This window comes from Mirounga angustirostris, unplaced genomic scaffold (genome assembly GCF_029215605.1).
Source record: "Mirounga angustirostris isolate CCGP_5_RB_7025 unplaced genomic scaffold, mMirAng1.0.hap1 SCAF_1, whole genome shotgun sequence".
NCBI classification, from domain to species: Eukaryota; Metazoa; Chordata; class Mammalia; order Carnivora; family Phocidae; genus Mirounga; species Mirounga angustirostris.
The window spans coordinates 9,182,011-9,205,597 of record NW_026991709.1 but is presented as its reverse complement, the minus strand read 5'-3'; the positions used below and the strand labels follow the sequence as shown (position 1 = coordinate 9,205,597).

Below are 23,587 nucleotides of genomic sequence, written 5' to 3'. Positions count from 1 at the left end.
CAGTCTCCTGATCAATTTCCCTCCCTCTTCCTCCATTTTAGGGGGTGTGAAAACAAGCATTCCAACAGGAGTCTTCTCCGTGATCAGCACACACAATCAATGGGCAACCTGGCCACAAGAGTCACAGATTTTAGAGAACAGAACAACAGAAATGATAACAAAAGATGACTGACCTTTGCCCTGCGTTTGGCGGACTGCAATGGCTATTAACCCCATTTCCTGCGGGATCTCAAACATCAACCTGCAAACGGTGGGAAAGACTGGTCAGCCAGAACAGGGACACGAGAGCAGAGCCTACGGCTCAGACGAAAGGAGGACCTGTTCGCACTCATCTGCGGGGGTGTGTGGGGAAGAAAAAGGGCCATTTCCCGGGTTTCAAGGGATACTGACCCCATTCCCAGCCTCTGTGGTGATAATGAAGGAGAAGAGACAAAGAAAACACCATTGAATCAAAAAAGATTGGGGTTGGGGTGCCCGCCTGAGCTGTTAGTTCATTTAAGATGTTGTTTGATTCCATTTCTTTGGAATATCCTATCAGGACATTCTTTCTTCCCCCTCTGATGTGGTGTCCCTTACTCCGAGTGACAACTAGCAGTTTCTGACATTTGTTTCTACTTACGGTGCGTTTCTGTCCGAACACTAGACCATAATCATAACAGAAGTTTCTGATTATTCAGAAAGCCAATATGGTGGCAATAAAGCCGTTTAAAAGATACACTATCCCCTGAGAACTAATTATGTTTTAACTATAGTAAATAAATCTACACCTTCTGAGAAGTCCGGAGAACCGTGGATCATTTTAGGATTGAGTTCTGCTTTTAAAATGGTTTCATTTAAAAGAATGCAAACTTCCCTTTGGGGATAGGCAGAAAAATGCCTTATATCTCCACCAAATGAGTCAACATTAACCTTTTTTTTTTTTCTTCAGAAAAGGAAAGGGGGTGGAAAACAATCCCTCACACCGAGAATTTCCTCCCAGCTACTTTCTACATATTTTAACTCCGTGTTAGGAGGGCTTTCCTCTGCATTCCCAGAAGTTGCTGACCAGGTACAGAGTGGGCATGGTTCACGGTAGGATTTATTAAACAGAGACAAAATCGGGTTGGTCCACTGTCCGTGCAGCTGCTGGGGACTCTCTGAAATACTTTTGGGGGAGGGAAGAGGCAGGGGAGGGAGGATGGAGAGATGGTATTTGTAGGACCTTTCCAATTACAGTTTCCAGGGTTCCATAGCACCCTCCCGAGCCGAGGAGAAAGGGCCCTGAACCCTCGCTCTGGTGGTTCTTCAGGTGCTCTCAGGGCAGGGGGTGAGGGGTCTACACAGGGTAAGAGGAGAAACACACTTAAAAGCAGAGAGCAACAACACAGTGCCTCCCTGTGCCCACTGGCCGACAGAGTTGGGCACTGGTACGTGCAGACCGTGGTCACAAGGAGCCCAGAAGACCCCTTCGCTTGCTAAGAGGAGCCTGGCCACGTCAGGAGGGGGCCGGCGGGTCCCACAGGCACAGGGCATTCCCGGCGAGCAGGCCGCCTAGCCCACTTTTCATCGGACAAGAATCATAGCTCCAGAAGTATTTCTCTTGGACACCATGAATAACCCATTGAGACCGACTGTTCCTATACACTGGTGGACTCCAAGAATAAAGCGTCCTTTTCTTGGGTTGGACCAGCGGAAAACAGAGAAGGAATCTTTGTCTGTGCGGACAGGTAACACTGTCTTCTTGGAACCTCATGCTTTCCAGAAAGTTCGGGCAGCCCCTCACCTGGGCTCCGAAGGCTGTGAGTGGCAGCTAACACACTGTTCTAGGGGAGAGGGCGGGGGATGATTTAGCACGCTGTGAGCAGACTGCAAAAGCCCTTCTCAATGGCAGGCCATCTAGGATGTTCTTTTTTTTTTTTTTTAAAGATTTTATTTATTTATTTGACAGAGAGAGACACAGCGAGAGAGGGAACACAAGCAGGGGGAGTGGGAGAGGGAGAAGCAAGCTCCCCGCGGAGCAGGGAGCCCGATGCGGGACTCGATCCCAGGACCCCGGGACCATGACCTGAGCCGAAGGCAGTCGCTCAACCAACTGAGCCACCCAGGCGCCCTAGGATGTTCTTTAAATAAACATGTAGACAGTAGACAGTCGTGTCTATAAGCCAGTGATGGTGATGGTGGAATTAGGAGAGGGGGTGGGGGAGGTTTAGAAACCAACACAGACTTCTAGAACAAAGAGAAATGATTAAGGGAACATATGCACTCAACTGCTGGAGGTTTGGCAGCAGTTAACAGGGCATATTGATGAGAAGACGGAGTTTGTGCAGCTGAAGGCCAAGAGGAAATTTCTGCAGGAGGGGACAACGGGGGAGGGAGGTAATGCTCAGTTTGAGACAACTAGAGGCCGTCAGATTTATTTGTGCTATCTGAGATAACTCTGGGGGCCAAACCACACGGCTCATGGTCAACAAAGAGGCATTTATGAACTTCACGAATTTTGCATTTCTGAAAATGAAGTCGCCAGAATTTGCTTTAGCAAAGGAGACACCATAAATGCCTTTCCATCCTGGGCTGATGATGTTCTCACAAAAGGAAACGGGGAAAAAAAGAAGAAATAGGAGGGGGTTACCTAACGATCGGGTCCCTGCTGCTGTGGATTTTCTTTCCTCATTTGCGAAGGCTGCGGAATGAGAAGTTTCTGTGCCCGGCAGCTCAGCGCGCTCCCTCGAGTTTACCAACAGGGCGTGCGGGGAAAGTGCTCCGTCTTTCTACTCTGCTCCTGCGTCTGAAACATCCAGACCCCCAAAGGGTCACTTTGCCAATGTGACCACTTTGGTTCCCGAGGACATCATAGCACCTCGTGGGTGCCCTGCCAACTGGAACGTCCTGAATTTCACCAGGTGGTTGGAGTAAAGCTTTAAGAATTAAGACTAAGCTAGGAGACAGGCCAGTATGAAGCTGTGTGAAAATTCTGAACGAACAACAATTTAAATTCAGACCCAGTCGATCCACTGGGGGGGATTCAAACCTAAGGAAATGGTCCACATTCACCCCAGTGCTATAAAAGTAAAAATGTGGAATCACCTAAGTGTCCAACAGGGGAATGTTGAGTACATTGTGGTAGGTGAAGTCAATGGAATAATTCACGGTCATTAAAAATGATAGTTATCAGGGCGCCTGGGTGGCTCAGTCGTTAAGCGTCTGCCTTCGGCTCAGGTCATGATCCCAGGGTCCTGGGATCCAGTCCCTCATTGGGCACCCTGCGTGGAGGGAAGCCTGCTTCTCCCCCTCTCCCTCCCCCTGTTTGTGTTCCCTCTCTCTCGCTGTGTCTCTCTGTCAAATAAATAAGTCTTTTTAAAAAAACGTTATGAAGAGTATGTGGGAAGAAATGCTTGCAACACTCTGCTAAATAAAAAAAGCTGTAAAAAAAACTACATATACTTTTATTCCAACGATGTAAAATTCATAGAAAAGGGAGGGGGATTTACTTAGGCTTTATTTATTATTTATTAGGCCTTATTAGGATGATTTTTTCTTTGTTTTAAAATTTCTTAAAGATGATTGGTTACCCTTAAAAATTATTCTGAAAAAATGCTGACCAAAAATAAGCATGGTTTTTATGTTTAGATATAACATTAGTAATTAATTCTTCAAAAATATTTCAAGAAAAGAACTAAAAGCTCTGCTTTAAAATTAAATAGGACAGGGCGCCTGGGTGGCTCAGATGGTTAAGCGTCTGCCTTCGGCTCAGGTCATGGTCCCAGGGTCCTGGGATCAAGTCCTGCATCAGGCTCCCTGCTCCTTGGGAGCCTGCTTCTCCCTCTGCCTCTCTCTCTCTCTGTCTCTCATGAATAAATAAATAAAATCTTAAAAAAAAAAAATTAAATAGGACAATAAGAACTATCTACAGCACCCATTTTATTATGAACAAAAGCTTATTTGATAGTATTAAGGAGTAGAAATTCTTAAAACCAGTCTGTTCATATGCAACCAGAGCCTTAAAAATTTTACACCTTCTGACCCAGTGACCATCCTTCCAGGAATGCATCCTGAGGAGTATTCAGACGGGGAAACAAAATAATTCAGGGGCACAACTGTTCATCACAGCCTTACAATGTGAAAAATCAGGAACAATACACAAAAATCATAGCATCCTCCCATGAACAACTATCATGTAGCAATCTGTGATAAAGCCAAAAAAGTCCACTGGACTCCATCGGATGATTTAATCAGGAGGCAAAACCCTACACACACCATGATTCTAATGATGTTTTAAAATATTCTTGAAATACAGCACAAGGGGTGCCTGGGTAGCTCAGTCGGTTAAGCGTCTGCCTTCGGCTCAGGTCATGATCTCATGATCCCGGGGTCTTGGGATCGAGCCCCATGTCAGGCTCCCTGCTCAGCGGGGAGCCTGCTTCTCCCTCTCCCCTTGCTTGTGCTTTCTCTCTCTCTCAAATAAATAAAATCTTAAAAAAAAAACAACAACAATACAGCACAATATTAGCTCTGGTTATTTTGAGGAGTGTGATTATTTGAAAAAAATTCAGAAAAGTACAAAGCAGAAAACAAGTCCCTCTTCTCATTAAAAGTATATATTCTTCTAGACTTTCTCCCCTTTTAAACAAATACACAGATATATTTTCCTAAATAGGTTTCTGATGATTGGAGAAATTCCTTACTGTGGAGCTCTTAAAATGATGCTATGGAGGTATAGTTCTGGACATTCTTATCACACTGATGATAAAGAGGGAACGCTTGAAAACCGCAAGTTTGGTCCCGTTTATGTAAGCTATTTCTTCCTGCGTGCATTTCTAGAAGAATACAGGACACACGTCAATAGTGGCGGTTAATCCCCAGAAGGTGGGGACGTAAGCAACACCTCGTGATCTAAATTACTTCTTTACGTTGTCCCCCCTAGTCTCTGGGGGGCAAGATTCCAAGCGGCTTTAATTTTCTTTACACTTTTCTGACTTTTCCAGTATTTCTACACTTGGGGTGCATTGCCAGGAAAAATGCTATTTTTAAAAAGATGTATTTAAACTCAGCTTTGCTTTAAGTAGGTTAAGCATGCATCCGCCAGCTCACTGGGTGAACGATCTCATCTCTTCGGGGAGATGGTAGGTCTGAGATACAAGAGCAGCCAACTGGCTGAGCTTTTTTGCCAGGCTCGCTGGACGGGTCTCCCATAATGCACGCTGTGCACGTTCGGCCATGCCTGTCCCTTGCTCTCCTTCCCTGGGGAGCACGCACCCTGTGCAATGGTGACAGGCTGAGTCTGCTTACTGTCCCTGCATAGACTGGGGAGACGGCATGTGGCTGCCGGCATCCTTCATCAACTTGTGTTCTTTTTTTTTTTTTTTTTAAGATTTTATTTATTTATTTGAGAGAGAGAGAATGAGAGACAGAGAGCACGAGAGGGAAGAGGGCAGAGGGAGAAGCAGACCCCCTGCTGAGCAGGGAGCCCGATGTGGGACTCGATCCCGGGACTCCAGGATCATGACCTGAGCCGAAGGCAGTCACTTAACCAACTGAGCCACCCAGGCGCCCTCAACTTGTGTTCTTAATGCGCAAGCTGCACCTTTTCTTTGATGTCTGACCCCCCTGATAGTTTCAGCTCTGACATCTCCTTTATTCCTAACGTTCAGAAAGACACATTCTCGGGGCGCCTGGGTGGCTCAGTTGTTAAGCGTCTGCCTTCGGCTCAGGTCATGATCCCAGGGTCCTGGGATCAAGCCCCGCATCAGGCTCCCTGCTCAGTGGGGAGCCTGCTTCTCTCTCTCCCACTCCCCCTGCTTGTGTTCCCTCTCTCGCTGTTGTCTCTCTCTGTCAAATAAATAAAATCTTTAAAAAAAAAAAAAAAAGAAAGACACATTCTCAGACAGCACCCCCCTACCCTCCATGCTTTCTATATGTGAAAAAGAACCCAATCAAGGGAGTAGGGAAGAGGCAGAAGGAGGAGGATCCAGGAAGTCACATGTTTATAAGTCCCTATTTCTGATTTTTAAAGACTTCACTGGAAGATAAATTCCCGCTCTGCATAAGCCCATTGACATCTATGTAGTTCAAAGGAAACAGTGCTGGACTTCATTTCAGAAACTTTAAAAAGATATATATTACATTGCAAACACCAACCATCATATTCAGGCAGTACTTTTTTTAAAGTTAAGCTAAAATACCAAGATATTTTAGTTCTTAAAAAGTCTGATTCTATCAGTGCAATCGATTTTTTTTTTTTTAAAGCTGCCTTCAATGCAAGAGTGCACAGCACTGTTTTTAGAAAAAACGCAGAGCGGTTTTTGTAACACCACCACATGAAATGAAGCAAGGAGGGTGGAGGGCTCTGTGATGCACAGGGATGCACCGGAGACTTCTGAACAGGCAGCTAGGCGTGTGGGCACAAAGCTGTGGTCGACAGTCCCAAGGATGTACGGTGCCACCCAGGGACCCCAGGGGTGGTGGGGGGGGGGGCTATTGTTTCTGGCAGGAAAGGAAAGGTTCCCCAGGAACTTTGGAAACACCCCAGCAGAGCAGAAAGTCAGACAGGGAATCAGATCAAGATTCAAATTCAAATCCCAGTGTTGGCAGAATTAACATCGAGGAAGGGGCTCCATCTCCCTTAATCTCTCCAGTCACCCAGGAAATGGAACACTTGTTTGGGTGTCCATAAGAAGGAAACAGAATACATGCGGGGGGTTGAACCAGGTGGGTGCTTAAATACAGTGCTTTCTCTTTGTTGTGTGGATCCTAGAACTTCTTGCTGTCAGAAGACCTCCCGTGACCCCCTCTTGGGGATAAAGAGGGTGGCCAGGGAGAGGGCGGAGCAGTGGAACGTGTGTGTGTTTTAGGACTCTTCTAAAATTCTAGAGATGATGCCTATCCTCTGTACGTCTCCCCGCCATCTCCCCCATTCTTATCTACACGTGCACTAACATCTGCACATGGGGCTACAAAGCATTTAGACTGACACTAGTAATTGGGGTTGGAAAATATTCCCTTTCAGTTCTCAGGTCTCTGAACCCACTTAGCAAAGCTACAAACTGTCAGTTGAACTAGCTATTTGGCTGAATTTTATTTATTTATAAGTTTTTTAAATTTATTTGAGAGAGAGACAGAGAAATCACAAATGAGGGTGAGGGGCAGAGGGAGAGGAAGACGCAGGCTCCCTCCCCCCTGAGCAGGGAGCCCGATGAGGGGCTTGATCCCAGGACCCCAGGATCATGACCTGAGCCGAAGGCAGACGCTTAACGACTGAGCCACGCAGGCATTCCTATTTGGTTGACTTTTTAAAGACAGCACTTTCTTTAGGTTTATTACTTGCAAATAATTTTGATTACTGATGCACACAGGCACATAATACAGCAGTTTTTTTGTTTTGTTTTTTTGTTTTTTGACAGAGAGAAAGACAGTGAGGGAGGGAACACAAGCAGGGGGAGCGGGAGAGGGAGAAGCAGGCTCCCAGCCGAGCAGGGAGCCTGATGTGGGGCTCGATCCTAGGACCCTAGGACCATGACCTGAGCCGAAGGCAGATGTTTAATGACTGAGCCACCCAGGCGCCCCCATAATACAGCAGTTTTATTGATATATTTTTCCATTATCTTCTGGGTTTGACATTTAAAGCTGTAACAACCTGTTATCAGTCCACTCTTGGGATATTGTAAATAAGTAAACTTTACATCATATTTGCTTTCCTCTCTTTTGGTGTACAACAGGATGAGTACTTCAACTGCAGGTGAAAAGGGAATTTGGACTGCCCAAGAACACCACCATCACAACCCCCTCCAGGAACCCCCAGTAGCAGAGGCCCCACCTGTACCTCTATTGAAGGATGCCGATGGGTCAGACCCTCTGTTGGAGATGCTGTTTAATTCCCGTATCTCCTAGCATACCAACCACTCCTGGGTTTTCAGCTAATGTTGCCCATCTCCAACATCATGATCACACCTATACTACTCCTAAATCATTTCATTGCTCACAGGGAGGGAGTCCTGTGGATTCAGTTTTCGGAATGAGGCACCTGTCTAGCAGACCAAGGATTTATTTTTTTATTTTTATTTTATTTTTTTAAGATTTTATTTATTTATTTATTTGAGACTGAGAGAATGAGAGAGAGAGAGCACATGAGCGGGGGGAGGGTCAGAGGCAGAAGCAGGCTCCCTGCCGAACAGGGAGCCCAATGCGGGACTCCATCCAGGGACTCCAGGATCATGACCTGAGCCGAAGGCAGTCGCTTAACCAACTGAGCCACCCAGGCGCCCTAGACCAAGGATTTATTGATGTTGGTCTGTATCATTCAGTCAAGATGAACACAAGCCATTATTTCTTACCCCTGACACGGCACCCTAAATAATGGATGTCTGAGCATCACCTCCTTCTCCCTTAAATGTGCAGTTACAGAATTTGCAGATGGACCAGTAGGCTTGTGTAGTCAGAGACCGACCCAGCAGCCACAGCTATGACTGTGACCATGTCCAACAGCAGTCCTGACCCTAGATCCTCACTTTATGGACGTGAACCTTCGCTGAACTACCACACACAGGACCTCAAGACCATGTGCTGAGCCCTCCACTAAGAGTCACCAGATTTCCGGATCTCCTCAACCCACCGCTCAGGACGATCAGAGTCCATCCTCTGCTGCTGGATGTGGAGGGGCCCCCCACGGAGCGTGTCCACGGCCATTACCACGAGCCATCTACCCCAACAGAGGGCCTTCTGGTGGGAGACGCGGCTGCCAGCTCAGAAGACAGACGCTGATGCATCTTGACCACATGGCGAGCAGACATCTGGGAACCGTTTTCCTGCAGGCCCTGGGTAGACTTTCAACTTGGTCATCCGGAATTGATGCAGATTTTTTTGCGAGACGTGTGGCACTTCACATGTGTTATCTCATCTGAGCTTCACAAATCAGAAGAGGACACAGTCTTGGAAAAGTGAAACCATTTCTGGAAGGCCACAGAACCAGCAAAAAGCAACACAGATCAAGTTCTGGCTGGTTCCTAGCCCCACGCTATGTTGCTTTTGTTTTTAACCTTTTTCTTTGAAATAATGTCAGACTTATAGAAGAGCTGCAAGGATCGTAGGAGGAATTCCTACATGACCTTCCCTCACACCCAGATTTCTGTCTGTCTGTCCATCTCTAATTTTTCTCGCCTGAGCTATATGAGAGTTGTAGCCATGACATCTCTTTCTCCCTCTGTGTGTCAGTGTGTCTTTCCTAAAAATCAAGGGCTTATTTTATGTAATCAGGCTACAGTGATAAAAATCGGGAACTTCATACGGTGATACGATAGTATTATCTAATCTGGGGGTCAGCAAACTTCTTCTGTGAAAAGCCAGAGAGTAAACACTTTAATCTTTGCGAGCCACTGGGTTTCTGTTGCAACTGTCCAACCCCACAATCCGGGCACGGAAAGCAGCTGTGGACAACATGTAAATAAGTAAGTGTGGCTGTGTTTCAGCAAAACTTTGTAGACACAGAAATTTAATTTCATATATTGTTCACGTGAAAAATACAGTATTTTAAAAAATTTAGTAGACTTAATTTTTTAATCTTTTTTTTTTTAAGTAGGCTCCATACCCATCATGGAGCCCAACGCAGGGCTTAAACTCACGACCCTGAGACCAGAAACCTGAGCTGAGATCAAGAGTCGGACGCTTAACTGACTGAGCCATCCAGACGCCCCATAATAGGCTTTATTTTTTGAGCGGCTGTACGTTTACAGAACATATAGAGTTCCCAGAGACACCCTCACCCCCCACTCTGCTTCCTTATTATTAACACCTTGTCTTAGTGCAGTATGTTTGTTATAACTGACAAACCAATACGGATACATTATGATTGACTAAAGGCCGTGGTTTAATATTAGGGTTCACTCTTTGTACCGTACAGCTTTACAGGTTTGGACAAATGTATACTGCCACGTAGAATAGTTTCCTGCACCCCACCTATTCATCCCTCCTTTCCTCCTCCCAAACCCTGATGGCTTCATTGTCTCTATAGTTCTGCCTTTCCCAGAATGTCATAGAGATTTCATTCTTTTCATTTTGTTCCCAATCATTTAAAAATGTAAAAACCATCTGAGCTCGTAAGTGGTACAGGGACAGGCAGCAGGCCAGATTTGGCCCGAAGACCAGAGTTTGCCAACTCCTGATCTCATCTACAGAATGTCTTCAAATTTCACCCACTGCCCTTAAAAGGCCGTTGACAGTAAAGCACAACCTTCTTTCTGGTTTAGGATTGAATCCAGATCATTTGGTGCATTTAGTTGTCATCTCCCTTAATTGGCTTCAATTCTTAGTCTTTGTCTTTCATGATCTAGACATTTTTTGAAGAGTGTGAGACATTATGGTTATTTTGTAAAATGCCTCTTGATTTAGATGATCTGGAATCTCCTCATGATGAGACTCACGCCAGCATTTTGGGCAAGAACAAAGTTCTTAGCGAGGCTGTATCCTTTTTGGTGCATCACATCAGGAGGCACATGGAGTTGTCGGGTCCCAGTGTTGGTGAGTTAACGCTGATCCACTTGGTTAAGGTGGTGTATGCCAAGTTTTCCACTGCAAAGTTACTGTTTTTCCATTATAATTAATAAGTACTTGTGGAGAGAGAAATATCATGTTTCTCATAACATGTAATCTACTAGTTTTAACATCTAATGAATCTTGTTTGAATAGATGATTTATTGGATGGTTGCCAAATAATGATTTTGATTCATTATTTATTCTGTGTTTACTTGATGGGATGCTACTATAAGGAAGAGCTTTTGTTTCTCCCTCACTTACTTACCTATTTATATCAGAATGGATTTATGGATTCATATTTGATTTAATAGACTACATGTTTTTCTATCATTTATTTTGATGCTCAAGTTGCCCCAGATTTGGCAAATGGAAGCTCCTTGAGGCTGGTTCCCATGTCCTACTGACACGTCCCTGTCATCTTTCAGCAGTTCCTTACTTTCCGGCATAAGAAGAGGTTCCAGACTCACTTTCAAATTTCTCAGTCCCAGCCTTGGAATCAGCCTTCTCTCCACAGAGCTCTGGTTCCTTCTAGCAAAAAATGACACTTATGTATTTATGTATTTATTTATTTGAGAGACAGGGGCGGGGAAGGGCAGAGAGAGAGAGAGAGAATCTCAAGCAGACTTCACACTGAGCGCAGAAGCCAAGTTGGGCTCAATCCCACGACCCTGAGATCATGACCTGAGATGACCTGAGCCGAAATTGGGAGTCAGATGCTTAACTGACTGAGCCACTCAGGCACCTCGAGAAAAATGACATTTATAAAATAGATCTGGATACTAGGAAATAGCAAAAGGGTGTGTTTCCTTCCTTCCTGCCTTCCTGCCTTCCTCCCTCTGACCCCTCCTCCCATCCATCCATCCATCCACCTTAAAAACCACTGAGGTCCACTGGAAACTCCAGTTCCAATTCAACACCACACGGTCCATTCTATTCTCCCCCTTTCTATATTTGTAACTTCCTTCTCCAATAATGAGAAATCTGGCTCCCATTATCTCAAGTATATTTACTTATTTGCTCAATACTGTAATACACAGAAAGTGGTTTCAGAATTGCTGACCCATGCTACTGTGAAAAACAAACTTACTAACTAGCCTTCAATATTTATCTAGTTCTTTTTTGTCCTTAGCCTGAGGGTACATAGTCAAACACTGTGTTTAAAATTTCCTTGGCCTTGTTCTTTGTGTCTTTCACTTTAGTGTGGTTATGTTATTCATCTAAATAAGGTTAGGCTTAATTGTACTTCTGTATCCCATTATGGGGTCCCTCCTCCAATCCTTGTTTCTTTCCTACTGTAATTTCTTGTTTCTTTCTTATTCTTGGTTCCAAGAATCAGAACTAACTGAGAAGTGTCATACTCCCCGACTCACCTTGTCTACCTGGATCTCTCCCTCTAACTCCTTTCTGTAAATAACAATTCAACTAATGTCACTAGTTTCTGGTTTATTCTTCCCGTGTGTCCTTCTACACAAATGAACAGATACATGCATATTATTTCCTTTTTTTCCCTTGCAGAAAGTTATCATGTTGCAGATACTGCTTTGCCTTCTGTGTTTTGTTTTGCTTTTTCACTCACTATAATCTGGAAACACTCTTTGTGAGTTCTTAGAGCTCTTCCTTCATTCTCTTCTAAAGCTGAGGAGTGTCCCACTGTGTGGACGTAGCTTGGCTTATTCATTTAGGTCGTCTCCAAAAGACAGTAGAATGAATACCTTTGTTCTCATATATTTTTATGTTGTTGAAGTGGATCTTCAGGAAAATTCCTAGGAGTGGGATGTTGGGTCAGGAGGCAAATGCGTATGTAGCTTTGCTAGACGCTGCTGGAGTCCCCTGCATTACTAATGAACCAGCCACGGATGGCACACCTGGGCCCCCACTACCTCACCAGTAAGCATAATGTCACATGTTTTCGGTTTTTGCCATGTGAGCTGGCGTTCAGTGTAGTTGTAATTTGCATTTCTCTTACCTGTAAACTTTTCATACATTTAAGAGCCGTTTATATAGATAGTTATGTGTGAATTACCTGTTCATGTCTTTCGCCTATTTTTAACAGTGCATTATATATCAGGGAACGGTAGGGCTTTATCTGTAGCATCTTGCCAATATTTTCTCCCAGTTTGTTGTCTTCTGATTTTGTTTATGGTGTTTTTTTTACCATGCAAAAATGTCTGATTTTTTTTTATATTTATGTAAGCTTTTACTGCCTCTTGTTTTTTATGTCTTCAGAGCCTTTCTCTACACCCAAGTTCTACAGGAACTCATCTACTTGTTTCTGATACTTATAGGATTTCACTTTAAATTTAAATCCCCGATCCATTTAGGGTTTATTTTTATGAATGGTGAAAGGGATGGGTCTGATTTTATCTTTTTTCCCCCCAAATATCTATCAAATTGTTCCAGGATCATTGTTAAAAAGTCTATCTTTGGCCTAGGAATTTGAGATGCCACCTTTATTATATACTACATTTCTCTACGCACTTGGGTCTATTTCTGGACTTTCTACTCCATTCTGCTAGTCTTTCCATTTATTCACATGCTGTTTTAATTATAGAGGCTTTATAGCGTGTTTTAAAATCCACCAAGGCAAAAAGAAGAAGATAACAGGAGGGGAAGAATGAAGGGGGGGAAATCGGAGGGGGAGACGAACCATGAGAGACGATGGACTCTGAGAAACAAACTGAGGGTTCTAGAGGGGAGGGGGGGTGGGAGGATGGGTTAGCCTGGTGATGGGTATTAAAGAGGGCACGTTCTGCATGGAGCACTGGGTGTTATGCACAAACAATGAATCATGGAACACTACATCAAAAACTAATGATGTAATGTATGGTGATTAACATAACAATAAAAATTTTTAAAAAATAAAATAAGGGCACCTGGGTGGCTCAGTTGGTTAAGCGACTGCCTTCGGCTCAGGTCATGATCCTGGAGTCCCGGGATCGAGTCCCGCATCGGGCTCCCTGCTCAGCAGGGAGTCTGCTTCTCCCTCTGACCCTCCTCCCTCTCATGCTCTCTGTCTCTCATTCTCTCTCTCTCAAATAAATAAATAAAATCTTTAAAAAATAAATAAATAAATAAATAAAATAAAATAAAATAAAATCCACCAAGGCTAGTAACACCTCATGGCTTTTCATTTTCATTGTTTTCCTGATTATTATTGCAAATTTACTTTTCTAAATGAACATCAGCATCTACTTGTCTAGCTTAATTGTTTAAAATGGTATTTTTGGCATAAGTGCATTAAATTTATAAATTAACTTGGGGAGGACTGATATTTTGGTGATGGCAAACTGTCCTATCTACCAGCAGACAACGTCTTACATTTTTTCCAGGTTACTTTTGTGGATTTCAGATGTTTCAAAATCATCTCATGTAAATTTTACATGTTTTTTTTAAGTTCATTCATTAGGTATTTTAATCTTATCTCTTGCTATTGTGATTGCATACCATAATATCTTTTGCTGGTTATTGTTTGTATAAACAAAGACTACAGATTCCTGCCCATTAATTTTATATCTTGCTCCCTCATTGAATTCTTTTATTGTTTGAATTAGAGAATCAATGATTCTCTAAGGTTTTCTAGGCATACTATCAGAACATCTGCAAATAGAGGTAGTTTTTTTTCTCTTTTCAATTATGCCTCTATTTGGATTGGCTAATGCCTTCAGTGCAATGTTAAGTAGAAGTAGAGAGAGTGAGTATCCTTGCCTTGTTTCTGTCCTTAGTGGAACCCTTAGTTTTTAGGGTTCCTCCACTAACTAAGACACTATCTGTAGTATTCACACACACATGCAATCACATTAAGAAAATATCCATTAATTCTTATTTTGGGAATGTATTTATCAAGACAGATGTTGAATTTTATGAAATGCTTTTTCAGTATCTATGGAGATGACCATATGTTTTTCCTCCTTCACTCTATTAACATATTAAAGAACCAATATATCTATAAATATATTAATTTATTTTTTCCAATATTGAACCAACCTTGCATTCCTGGAAAAAAATATTTGATCGTGGTGTATTGTTTTCTTAATGTGGTGTTGGATTCTGTTTCTTAATATTTATTACTTCTGTATCGATGCTCAGAAATGATACTGGTCTGTATTTTTTTGTGTTGTCTTTAACAGATTTAAGTATCAATACTATTTACTTCCTTAAAGAGGATCTGAATTTTTTTCTTCATTTTTTCTCCATTTTCTTTGTGGCCATGCTCTCTCTACTGAGGTCCTGCCTATCAACAAGACCGAAAAGTTTTGGCTGATACTATAGGACAATTCCAAGGGAAGCCTTTTCTATTTCTTCTTGAAATGGCTTTAGTACTCCTGGTCTGCCTCAAATCTCTTTGCACCTGCAGTTCTGTATCATTCGCAAAACGTGAGGATCAACCAGTGAGTCCCATTTCCATGGACTGAGTTAAGGAATTTATGCCTATGAACCTGAACTAAGGTTCCACTTCACCCCCGACCGTCAGGCTAGATAGACACTGGACTTTCTCAGGAAGGTATGCACCAGGTCTGGTAGAGATCAGCCCGAATGACCAGGTCTCCCGACATTCCACAGAGCATTCTTCCCATTTAACAAGATACAGGTCACAAGGGAAACCATTTTAAGATTCTCAATCCTCTTCATTAAAACATTAGAAAAAGCTGAGAAGATGTTTAGATGTTTTGTGCTGCATTTTTCACTCAGTTTTAACAGGTGACTCAGTCCTTGCTAGAAACCACCAAGCTCAACAAATGCGAGATCCTGACCATAGAATCAAGGTCACAGAATCAAAGGTGCCTCTAGGGTTAGGTCCTTTAACGAAGATGCACATTGGAACCACCTGTGGAGTTTTAAGAAAAAAAAAAACAAACCAAACCAAAACCAAAACACATAGATGTTAAGGCCTCATCTTAGACCCATCGAATCCCAATCTCCAGAGAGAGTGGGTATGCCCTAGGTAATCAGGATACAGCTGGTGCAAAGGCTGGTGTCCTGGCACTGCACCAAAAGCTATTTCTCAATGATTTTTTTTTTTAAGATTTTATTTATTTATTTGAGAGAGAGAGAATGAGAGAGAGCACATGAGAGGGGGGAGGGGCAGAGGGAGAAGCAGACTCCCTGCCGAGCAGGGAGCCCGATGCGGGACTCGATCCAGGGACTCCAGGATCATGACCTGAGCCGAAGGCAGTCACTTAACCAACTGAGCCACCCAGGCACCCCTCAATGATTTTTTTTTTAAAAAACTGTATTTCTTGAAAAATCCCCAGAGCTACAACATGAAAAAGCCCCCTTTCTCCTCTGGCCATCACAACTCCTAAAATAAAGTACTACATTCTTTTTCTATCCTCTAAAATAACACGGAAACATGCCCACAAATGAAGAGATTTTATTTTCTAGAGCTAAGGTGGTGATTGGTAGTTGAGGACAAGGGCAAAGAGGGAAAGGCATAAGGGATTGGCAATCAGAAAGGGTACACCAATGAGTGCCACTGTATACAAGACTGTACTGGGAAATGTCTGAGTTCCTTGTTAGTGTTCTGTTCCCCGAGATTGACTTCATTCACGGTCACCTGAGTAGTTTTCAGCCCCATGAAGCATGTTAAGGGATAGGACAGTCTCAGTCTCTCCCTCTCTGTCCTTCTCAGTCTCTCTCTGTCTCTCTCTCACACACACATACACGGCACTTGTACTCTTGATCACTACCTCATTATGACAGGCTTCTAACAGTTAAGTACACCAACCAACACAGCACCATTTTCCCCACTCACTTTAAAAATTTCTCCAAGGCCAGGGCACCTGGGTGGCTCAGCTGGTTAAGCATTTGACTCTTGATTCCGGCTCAGGTCATGATCTCAGGATCATGGGATCAAGCCCCGCATCAGGCTCTGTGCTCAGTGCGGAATCTGTTTGAGATTCTCTCTCCCTCTTCCTCTGCCCCTCCCCGCTGCTCAGGTGCTCACTCTCTCTCTAAAATAAACAAATCTTTAAAAAAAAAAAAAGAATTTTTTCCAAAGTCTTGTGAGCTAATTAATTAATGAGACATGTATCTTCAATCACAGGTAAAGAATGGGATCTTTAGGTCCTCAGAAAGTAGAGCAAGGTTACTGCATAATTCAATGGTACCATTTACTGAGCACCCAACCATGTGCCTGGGCCCTTAATTTGGGCAATTTTCTCACTTAAACAATCCAGTGGCTCTCGTGATGGCCATTGCCACGTGGTCTCATTTTACTCACGAGGAAGTGGTGGCTTGCTGAGGTTAACGGCCTGGTGAGGTCCCAGAACAGTTAACCAGGTTTGCCTGGCTCAGAGGCCCACTTTGTGAGTCACTGCCAAAAACATCTCTCCTTTTATCAAAACAAAATTTGAAGGCAGAAATGCCACCAGTCTCTTAAAATGCATTTTCGAGTTGTATAAATTTGGCGGTCCTGGGGGTTATACGTTTTCCTGGAAAGTTATGAAAATGTACACCCAAAGTGTAAAACCGGAATGGGGTTCTTGCAGTTTTTTAGAATTAAAATAGAGTCACCTTAAATTTTTTTTTTTTTAAAGATTTTATTTATTTGACAGAGAGAGACAGCGAGAGAGGGAACACAAGCAGGGGGAGTGGGAGAGGGAGAAGCAGGCTTCCCGCTGAGCAGGGAGCCCGATGCGGGGCTCGATCCCAGGACCCTGGGACCATGACCTGAGCCGAAGGTAGGCACTCAACGACTGAGCCACCCATGCACCCCTAGAGTCACCTTAAATTTAAAAAAAAGAAATGCTACCACACTTGCACCGAAGTTGTTTGCTCAGCCTTGCCTGAGTGGGTGTTTTCCCTACTCCGTATGCATTCTTGTTTCACAAATGCCCATCTTTCTTCACCAAATTTACATCCAAACTCGCATCGTTTCTTTACCCAGAGAGCCAAGAGGCTGCTGAAACAGCTGGGCAGACAAAGCAACATGAAGGTAATGAATTTCTTCCTCTAGAAAGGGAGGCTCCACCCTCCACTCAGGCCCTCACTGGGGCCCCTTTTGCCACCCCAAGCCCATGGCAGCTTGGAGGGTAATTAGGAGCAAGAATTTCCTGCCCCTGCCAGCTGGCCTCACAACCATTGCTCCTTTCACCACCTTACCGCCCTGAACATCACCCTTCCTCCCTCCCTCCCATGGCTCAGACCTCCCCCCGAGACCTCCTTGCACCCCACCCCGCCAGAGATCCAGCAACATGTCGGAGCTCGTTCCACCAGGAAGCTTAGCACCAGCTCAACTCTTCATTCACCGGGACAAGGGGCCTCTTTCTTTAATGCACGGCTTTGCTCCATGATACGCTGGGTTTACGGCCCCCATGAACTAAACCTGGTTCAGAATCCAACTCTATAACAGATTTTCGTTCAAATGGTTATTTTCCAACCCCCCCGCTCCCCAACTGCATTTTCTACCCAACTCCGTTGGCCCCGTGAGGCCGGCTTCTGGTGAGGCTCCCTTGCTGAATTCTTTTATTGTTTCAGCGAATTCTATCGTTGATTCTCGAAGATTTCCCAGCTCCGCTGTCGCACCAAGTGCAGAGACAGTTTCACCTCTTTTCCAATTTGTACGCCCACGTTGGCCTTCTCTTGTCTACCTAAAATGGCTAATATCCCTAGGATGATGTTAAGTAGAAGTGGAGATAGTGGGCCTCCTGGCCTTGTTCCTGGTCTTTGGGGAAATACTCTCAGTGTGTCTCCATGAAGTGGGACGCCAGCTTTAGGATTCAGAGGATCCTACTCACCTTCTCCCAACACTGGGCCTCAGCCTCTCCTCTCACAGATCTGCCCAGGGGCTTTGGGAAATACTGCTTCAGGCCCCGGAGTGAGGATCCCCTGGGTGGCTGGTCTCTGGAGACACCCTCAACCCAGGTGGGGTCCTGTCCCCCTGCCCTCACCTCTGCAAGCTTTCCCTCCAGCTCAGCTGGAGAACATCTGTGTCCCCGACAACGGCAGGGAGCGACCATGTGTCCAGCGCTCTAGGACGGGCAGTATCCGTATCTGTATTTCAACAGGATACTTGTGCAGAGAGAGGAGGATGAGCAGGTGGGAAGTCAGCTATTCCTGGGGTTTCCTGGACCTTTTCTCTTCGATAACTACCTTCATCCTGCCTTTCACTGCCCCTTTAAAGAGAAAATGCTTCCCATTTGTTAATTGTTGAGAGTTTTACTGCCCTTTTATTTTGCTTAACATTTTATAATCAATCTTCTGTATATGTTTATATATGCTTTTCTATTTAAACTTTTTCTTTTTTTTTAAATCTAAAAAACATAGCACCATACCGCCAAAGGTGTCAGGAAACGCGCTCAAATAAGGACAGGCTCCAAAGACCGCCCTGCCAACAAAATGCCAGTAAAACCTGAAACCCGGTTCAGACACACTGGGAAGGTTCCAACATTTAAGACTTAAAGAACTTCTTTATTCCAGTAAATCAGCTTCCCTGTGAATACCATCAAAATCCTATGCTTTAATGAGTGAGGGAATATCAGAGGAAGGGGTGGAGAAGGAAAGGATTTGGACAAGTACGAAATTTAATTTAAAAACTATTATGAGAAGTTTAATTTCCCCTCCCCCAACCAAATACATAAATCTTGCCTGTGCATTTTCTTTGTTTCGTTTTTCTTAAAACAAAAACCAAAAAATGAAAAAACAACTTTTTAAAGGCATCCTGAACCATGAGAAACCATGACGGGGGAAGTCAGTGGAATGGAGTTTTTAGTAACAAATATTTATTGACTGGATTCCTAATAATTAAAATGCCATGTCAGAGAGATGGGGGAATGTAAAGGGATCTTAAGCCACGTTGTATTTCTCGCTGAATGCATCATCAAACCGGGGAGCAAAGACCTCACCGGGAAGGGTAATCAGCCACACACGGCCATGTGGGCCACCTACAACGGAGGGGCAAAGCGAGGTGCCAGAGATCCGGGGCAGACGGCTCACATCATGGTGGGAACAGGTCAGAGCACGGCAAACCCAGACTGCATTTAAAGATGTGAACACGCGGGGCGCCTGGGTGGCTCAGTTGGTTAAGCGACTGCCTTCGGCTCAGGTCATGATCCTGGAGTCCCGGGATCGAGTCCCACGTCAGGCTCCCTGCTCAGCGGGGAGTCTGCTTCTCCCTCTGACCCTCCTCCCTCTCATGCTCTCTGTCTCTCATTCTCTCTGTCTCAAATAAATAAATAAAATCTTTAAAAAAAAAAAAAAAGATGTGAACACGCGTAGGAAATGAGCTTGCCCTTGTAGTTAATACTCTGACCTATATACAACACTGCCGTCGGCCGTGTCCCGAAGCTGGAACTTATCAAGGCCAAGATGCCCCGAACAAATCGCAAGAATGTGGACTTGTCAGATTGTTCGGTTGGTAGCGTGTGTGTGAGCACGGGCACGTGGGTGGGTGTGTACATGGGGTGTGCCTTCGTGCCCTCCCCTCCAGGTCCTGGTATAAGTCAGCTTGGGATGCTCTTCCAGGAGTGTCCCCTCGTCCATGGTGGAATGAGGCACCGCTTCGATCTTACGCAGAAACTGGCAGTGACGCACCCATTTTGGGGGGGTGCTGGGCCACTCTGACTCCAGCACCTCCACCAGCCGGGGTCACAGAAACCCCAGTGGAGGTGCTTTGCTGGGAGCATCCGTGGGGGTCCCCTGCTTATGCTGAGCCCCAGTCTCCTTGTAGATAAACCTGGACCCTACCCTTTAACCCCCGGGGCCCCTCGAGGAATGAATGTGTCACACGGCACAGCGCCTGGCATGCTGGGGCATGTAGCTGATGTCAGTTCCTTCCTGCTGGCAAAGTGGCATGAAGGCAAAGGACACAAGGCTCCTTGGCTGTATGTCTTCTGGGAGAGGATGTGTGCAACAGGCACACGTCGCCCTTGTCTGAGGGGCTCAGGATATTCTGGAGAAAGAGGAGCCGTCTCGTCTTCCCTTCCCACCCCACCTGACTGAAAGGGAGCTTAAAAGAAAAGCCCCGCATGCGGGGAAGAATGAAGGGGGGGAAATCGGAGGGGGAGACAAACCATGAGAGACGATGGACTCTGAGAAACAAACTGAGGGTTCTAGAGGGGAGGGGGGTGGGGGATGGGTTAGCCTGGTGATGGGTATTAAAGAGGGCACGTTCTGCAGGGAGCACTGGGTGTTATACGCAAACAATGAATCATGGAACACTACATCAAAAACTAATGATGTAATGTATGGGGATTAACATAACAATAAAAAATTTTTAAAAAAACAAAATAAATAAATAAAAACAAACTAAGGATTCTAGAGGGGAGGGGGGAGGGAGGATGGGTTAGCCTGGTGATGGGTATTAAAGAGGGCACATTCTGCAGGGAGCACTGGGTGTTATAAGCAAACAATGAATCATGGAACACTACATCAAAAACTAATGATGTAATGTATGGTGATTAACATAACAATGAAAAATTAAAAAGAAAAAAAGAGCCCGCAAGAACACCTGATCAAACTGTCAAGGGCTCACTAAACGCTCACTAGCCCCGTCTGTGGCTGGGAAACACGCAGTTCACCCATGCTGCTGAGGGGGCTGGGGGCAGCCTCTGCCCTTGGCCCATGCCCCGGAGGGGGCGTCAGGGCTCCCTGGGGAAACACCGCTGCCTTTGCTTATTTCTTTTGTTCTCACCCCTCGGCGTGGCTGGGTTCTGATCACAGGTATATTCTGTTTTCATTTTGCTAGACTCCCTCAATTCCCTCAAGCCCCTAGTAAACTGTTCAGTGACCACCTCCCAGAAAAGTCAAAACCGTGGCATTTTGGGGGCACCCGGGTGGCTCAGTCTGTGAAGTGTCTGCCTTCGGCTCAGGTCATGATCCCGGGGTCCTGGGATCGAGCCCCACGTCAGGCTCCCTGCTAAGCGGGGAGCCTGCTTCTCCCTCTCCCTCTCCCCCTGCTTGTGCTCTCGCTCTCTCTCAAATAAATAAATAAAATCTTTAAAAAAAAAAAAAAACCAAACTGTGGCATTTCCTGGAGACTCCGCTTTGTCTTCCCGATGCTGTCTGGTGCACGCCCCTCTCTGCACCCATGCTCAATGCTTCGAGAAGCATCCTGCAGCATATGCTGGAGGAACACACACAATTTTCAGAACTGGGGGCGTGCCGAGCTCACGATGGGCTGGGCCACACATGGGGCAAAAGCAGCACAGGACAGTGCCCCGTGTCAACAGAGGGGGCCCGAGTGGCTTCTCCTGCAGAAACGCGGGGATGGACACACCTCAAGACCTACTGCTAAATGCGGCCCCAGCAAATGACCCTTGTAAAGCCAAGAACAGTAAACGGAGCTTAACGTTCTAATGAAATCAAAATTGCTGGGTATGCTTTCAAAATGAAACTGCCTGGAACTTCTCATAACGCTTTTTACGATAAGCATTAAAATGTAAAGAGGAAGGTGGAAGTTCCTGCTCCAGAGCCAGTCTGTAACGAGCGGGAGCGGAGGCCTCGAGGATGGGGTCCGGGAGAGAGGTGTGTGCACTGCATTACACTCGGAGATCATTATATAAAATGAGTGTGTTATTAAAAGGATCCTGAAGTCATAAAAAGTCAAAGGAGCTTTTAGTGAGGATGAATAACTTTTTTGGTAAAAAAATGAATAACTTGTATTATCATGCTCTGGAGCACGGGGGAGTCCCGAAAGCAGTCACCCCATTTCCTATACACCAGAGATCTTTCATTGCCAGTGGTTGGGTTTTGTTGGTTTTGTATGGCATTTTCATTTTGGAAAGATCAGGAACCGAATCTTGAAGAAAGTTGGTAGGAGAGAATCCCTCCAATTTGCAGATGTGGGACCTTGATTACTGTATTAGTAAAAGGCAACAGAAAGACCCATCTCCTCCAGCCACACCAGCTACCGGACACCATGTGTTGTGTTCTTACTTCTCAAACACTACACACCACCTCACCCATTTCATGCCACACAAAGAATAAAATCATTGGGTCAGACGACTGTGGTCTGATGTGGTGGGGGGAAAAAAAAAAAGTTTTTCATGCAGTTCTCCTTCTTTCAAATGCATTCGATTAATTAAGAATATGCTCAAGTATGACTTTGGGCTTGAATTCCTCGAGTAATTTAAACATTTTCCCTATAATTTTGTTTCTGCCCATAAACCAAGGAAATTCCAATTTAATCTCTGGCCAGATAATCATAAATTCTAAATTAGTGGAGGCTAAATAACGTTCCCCTTTACGTGGTCAGGAGGATGTAGGATATCTGATTTATGAACGTAATCATGCTACAGATAGTCTGGAAAACAGAAGTAAAAGATGCAATCATTCATCCTAACACAACTCAACCATTTTTCCATATTTCCTAGTCCTTTGTCAGATGCATGTTTTAAGATTTTAATCTACTAACTACTTATTTTAACCTACTTTTTAATTGATCTAAGAATTGCTCTATATTAGTCTTTCTGTTGATGAATAATATCCCATTGAGTGACTATATACCCTGTGTTTCCTAAAGTATGGGTTTCCCCATATATATTCCTATATATTTTCCCATATATTTCTTGAGTGTAGATTGCTACAAAGTAGGGTTACTGGATCAAAGGGTAGGAACTTCTTGTGATCCCTAATGCTCACTACCCAACTGGTTTTCAGAAGGTTGTTCCAACTTACACTCCTGTCAAGGTTTAAACTTGTTTTCAAGAGTACCTATCTCCTTGTGTCCTGGCCTATCTTGAACAGTATCACTAAAAAATAAAAAAATAATAAAAAATTTAAAAATTTTAAAAAATCCATGGTTTTTGTTCGTTTGGTTTTTTTGGCTAATTTAGTGGGTGGCAAGCATGTTCAGTGAATTGTGAAGGATTGTGAAGTAGGGTCCTATGATGTTATGTTGGCTCTTATATTCCAGAGTAAAGGCATAAAAATAATCACAGAGACATATTCTGTATCTGGCTGCCTTTCTTAGAGTCTAATGTTTCTGCTCATCTGCAGAGAAAGATCCAGAAGGCAGTAGGAATGCTCCGATCTGGTCTGTCAAGACTCAGACAGCAAGGGGGGCTGTCTGCCCTGGAAGGCGGGCGGGCTACACTATTACTGTTCTGGCGTCATTTCGATCGGCCGGCAGCACACGTGAGGTTCCGGA

General features: G+C 44.5%; 1 protein-coding gene across 5 annotated transcripts in view; it reads right to left on the bottom strand.

Annotated features, from left to right (window-relative positions):
* The window catches only part of HLCS (holocarboxylase synthetase), a 232,744-nt gene that overhangs the window by 14,563 nt on the left and 194,594 nt on the right, over window positions 1-23,587 (bottom strand). For all 5 annotated transcript variants that reach the window (XM_064578993.1, XM_064579000.1, XM_064578982.1 and 2 more), the window contains one exon: window positions 174-241. In XM_064578993.1, the coding sequence (XP_064435063.1) occupies window positions 174-241 (68 nt within the window). The remainder of the gene's footprint in view (window positions 1-173; window positions 242-23,587) is intronic.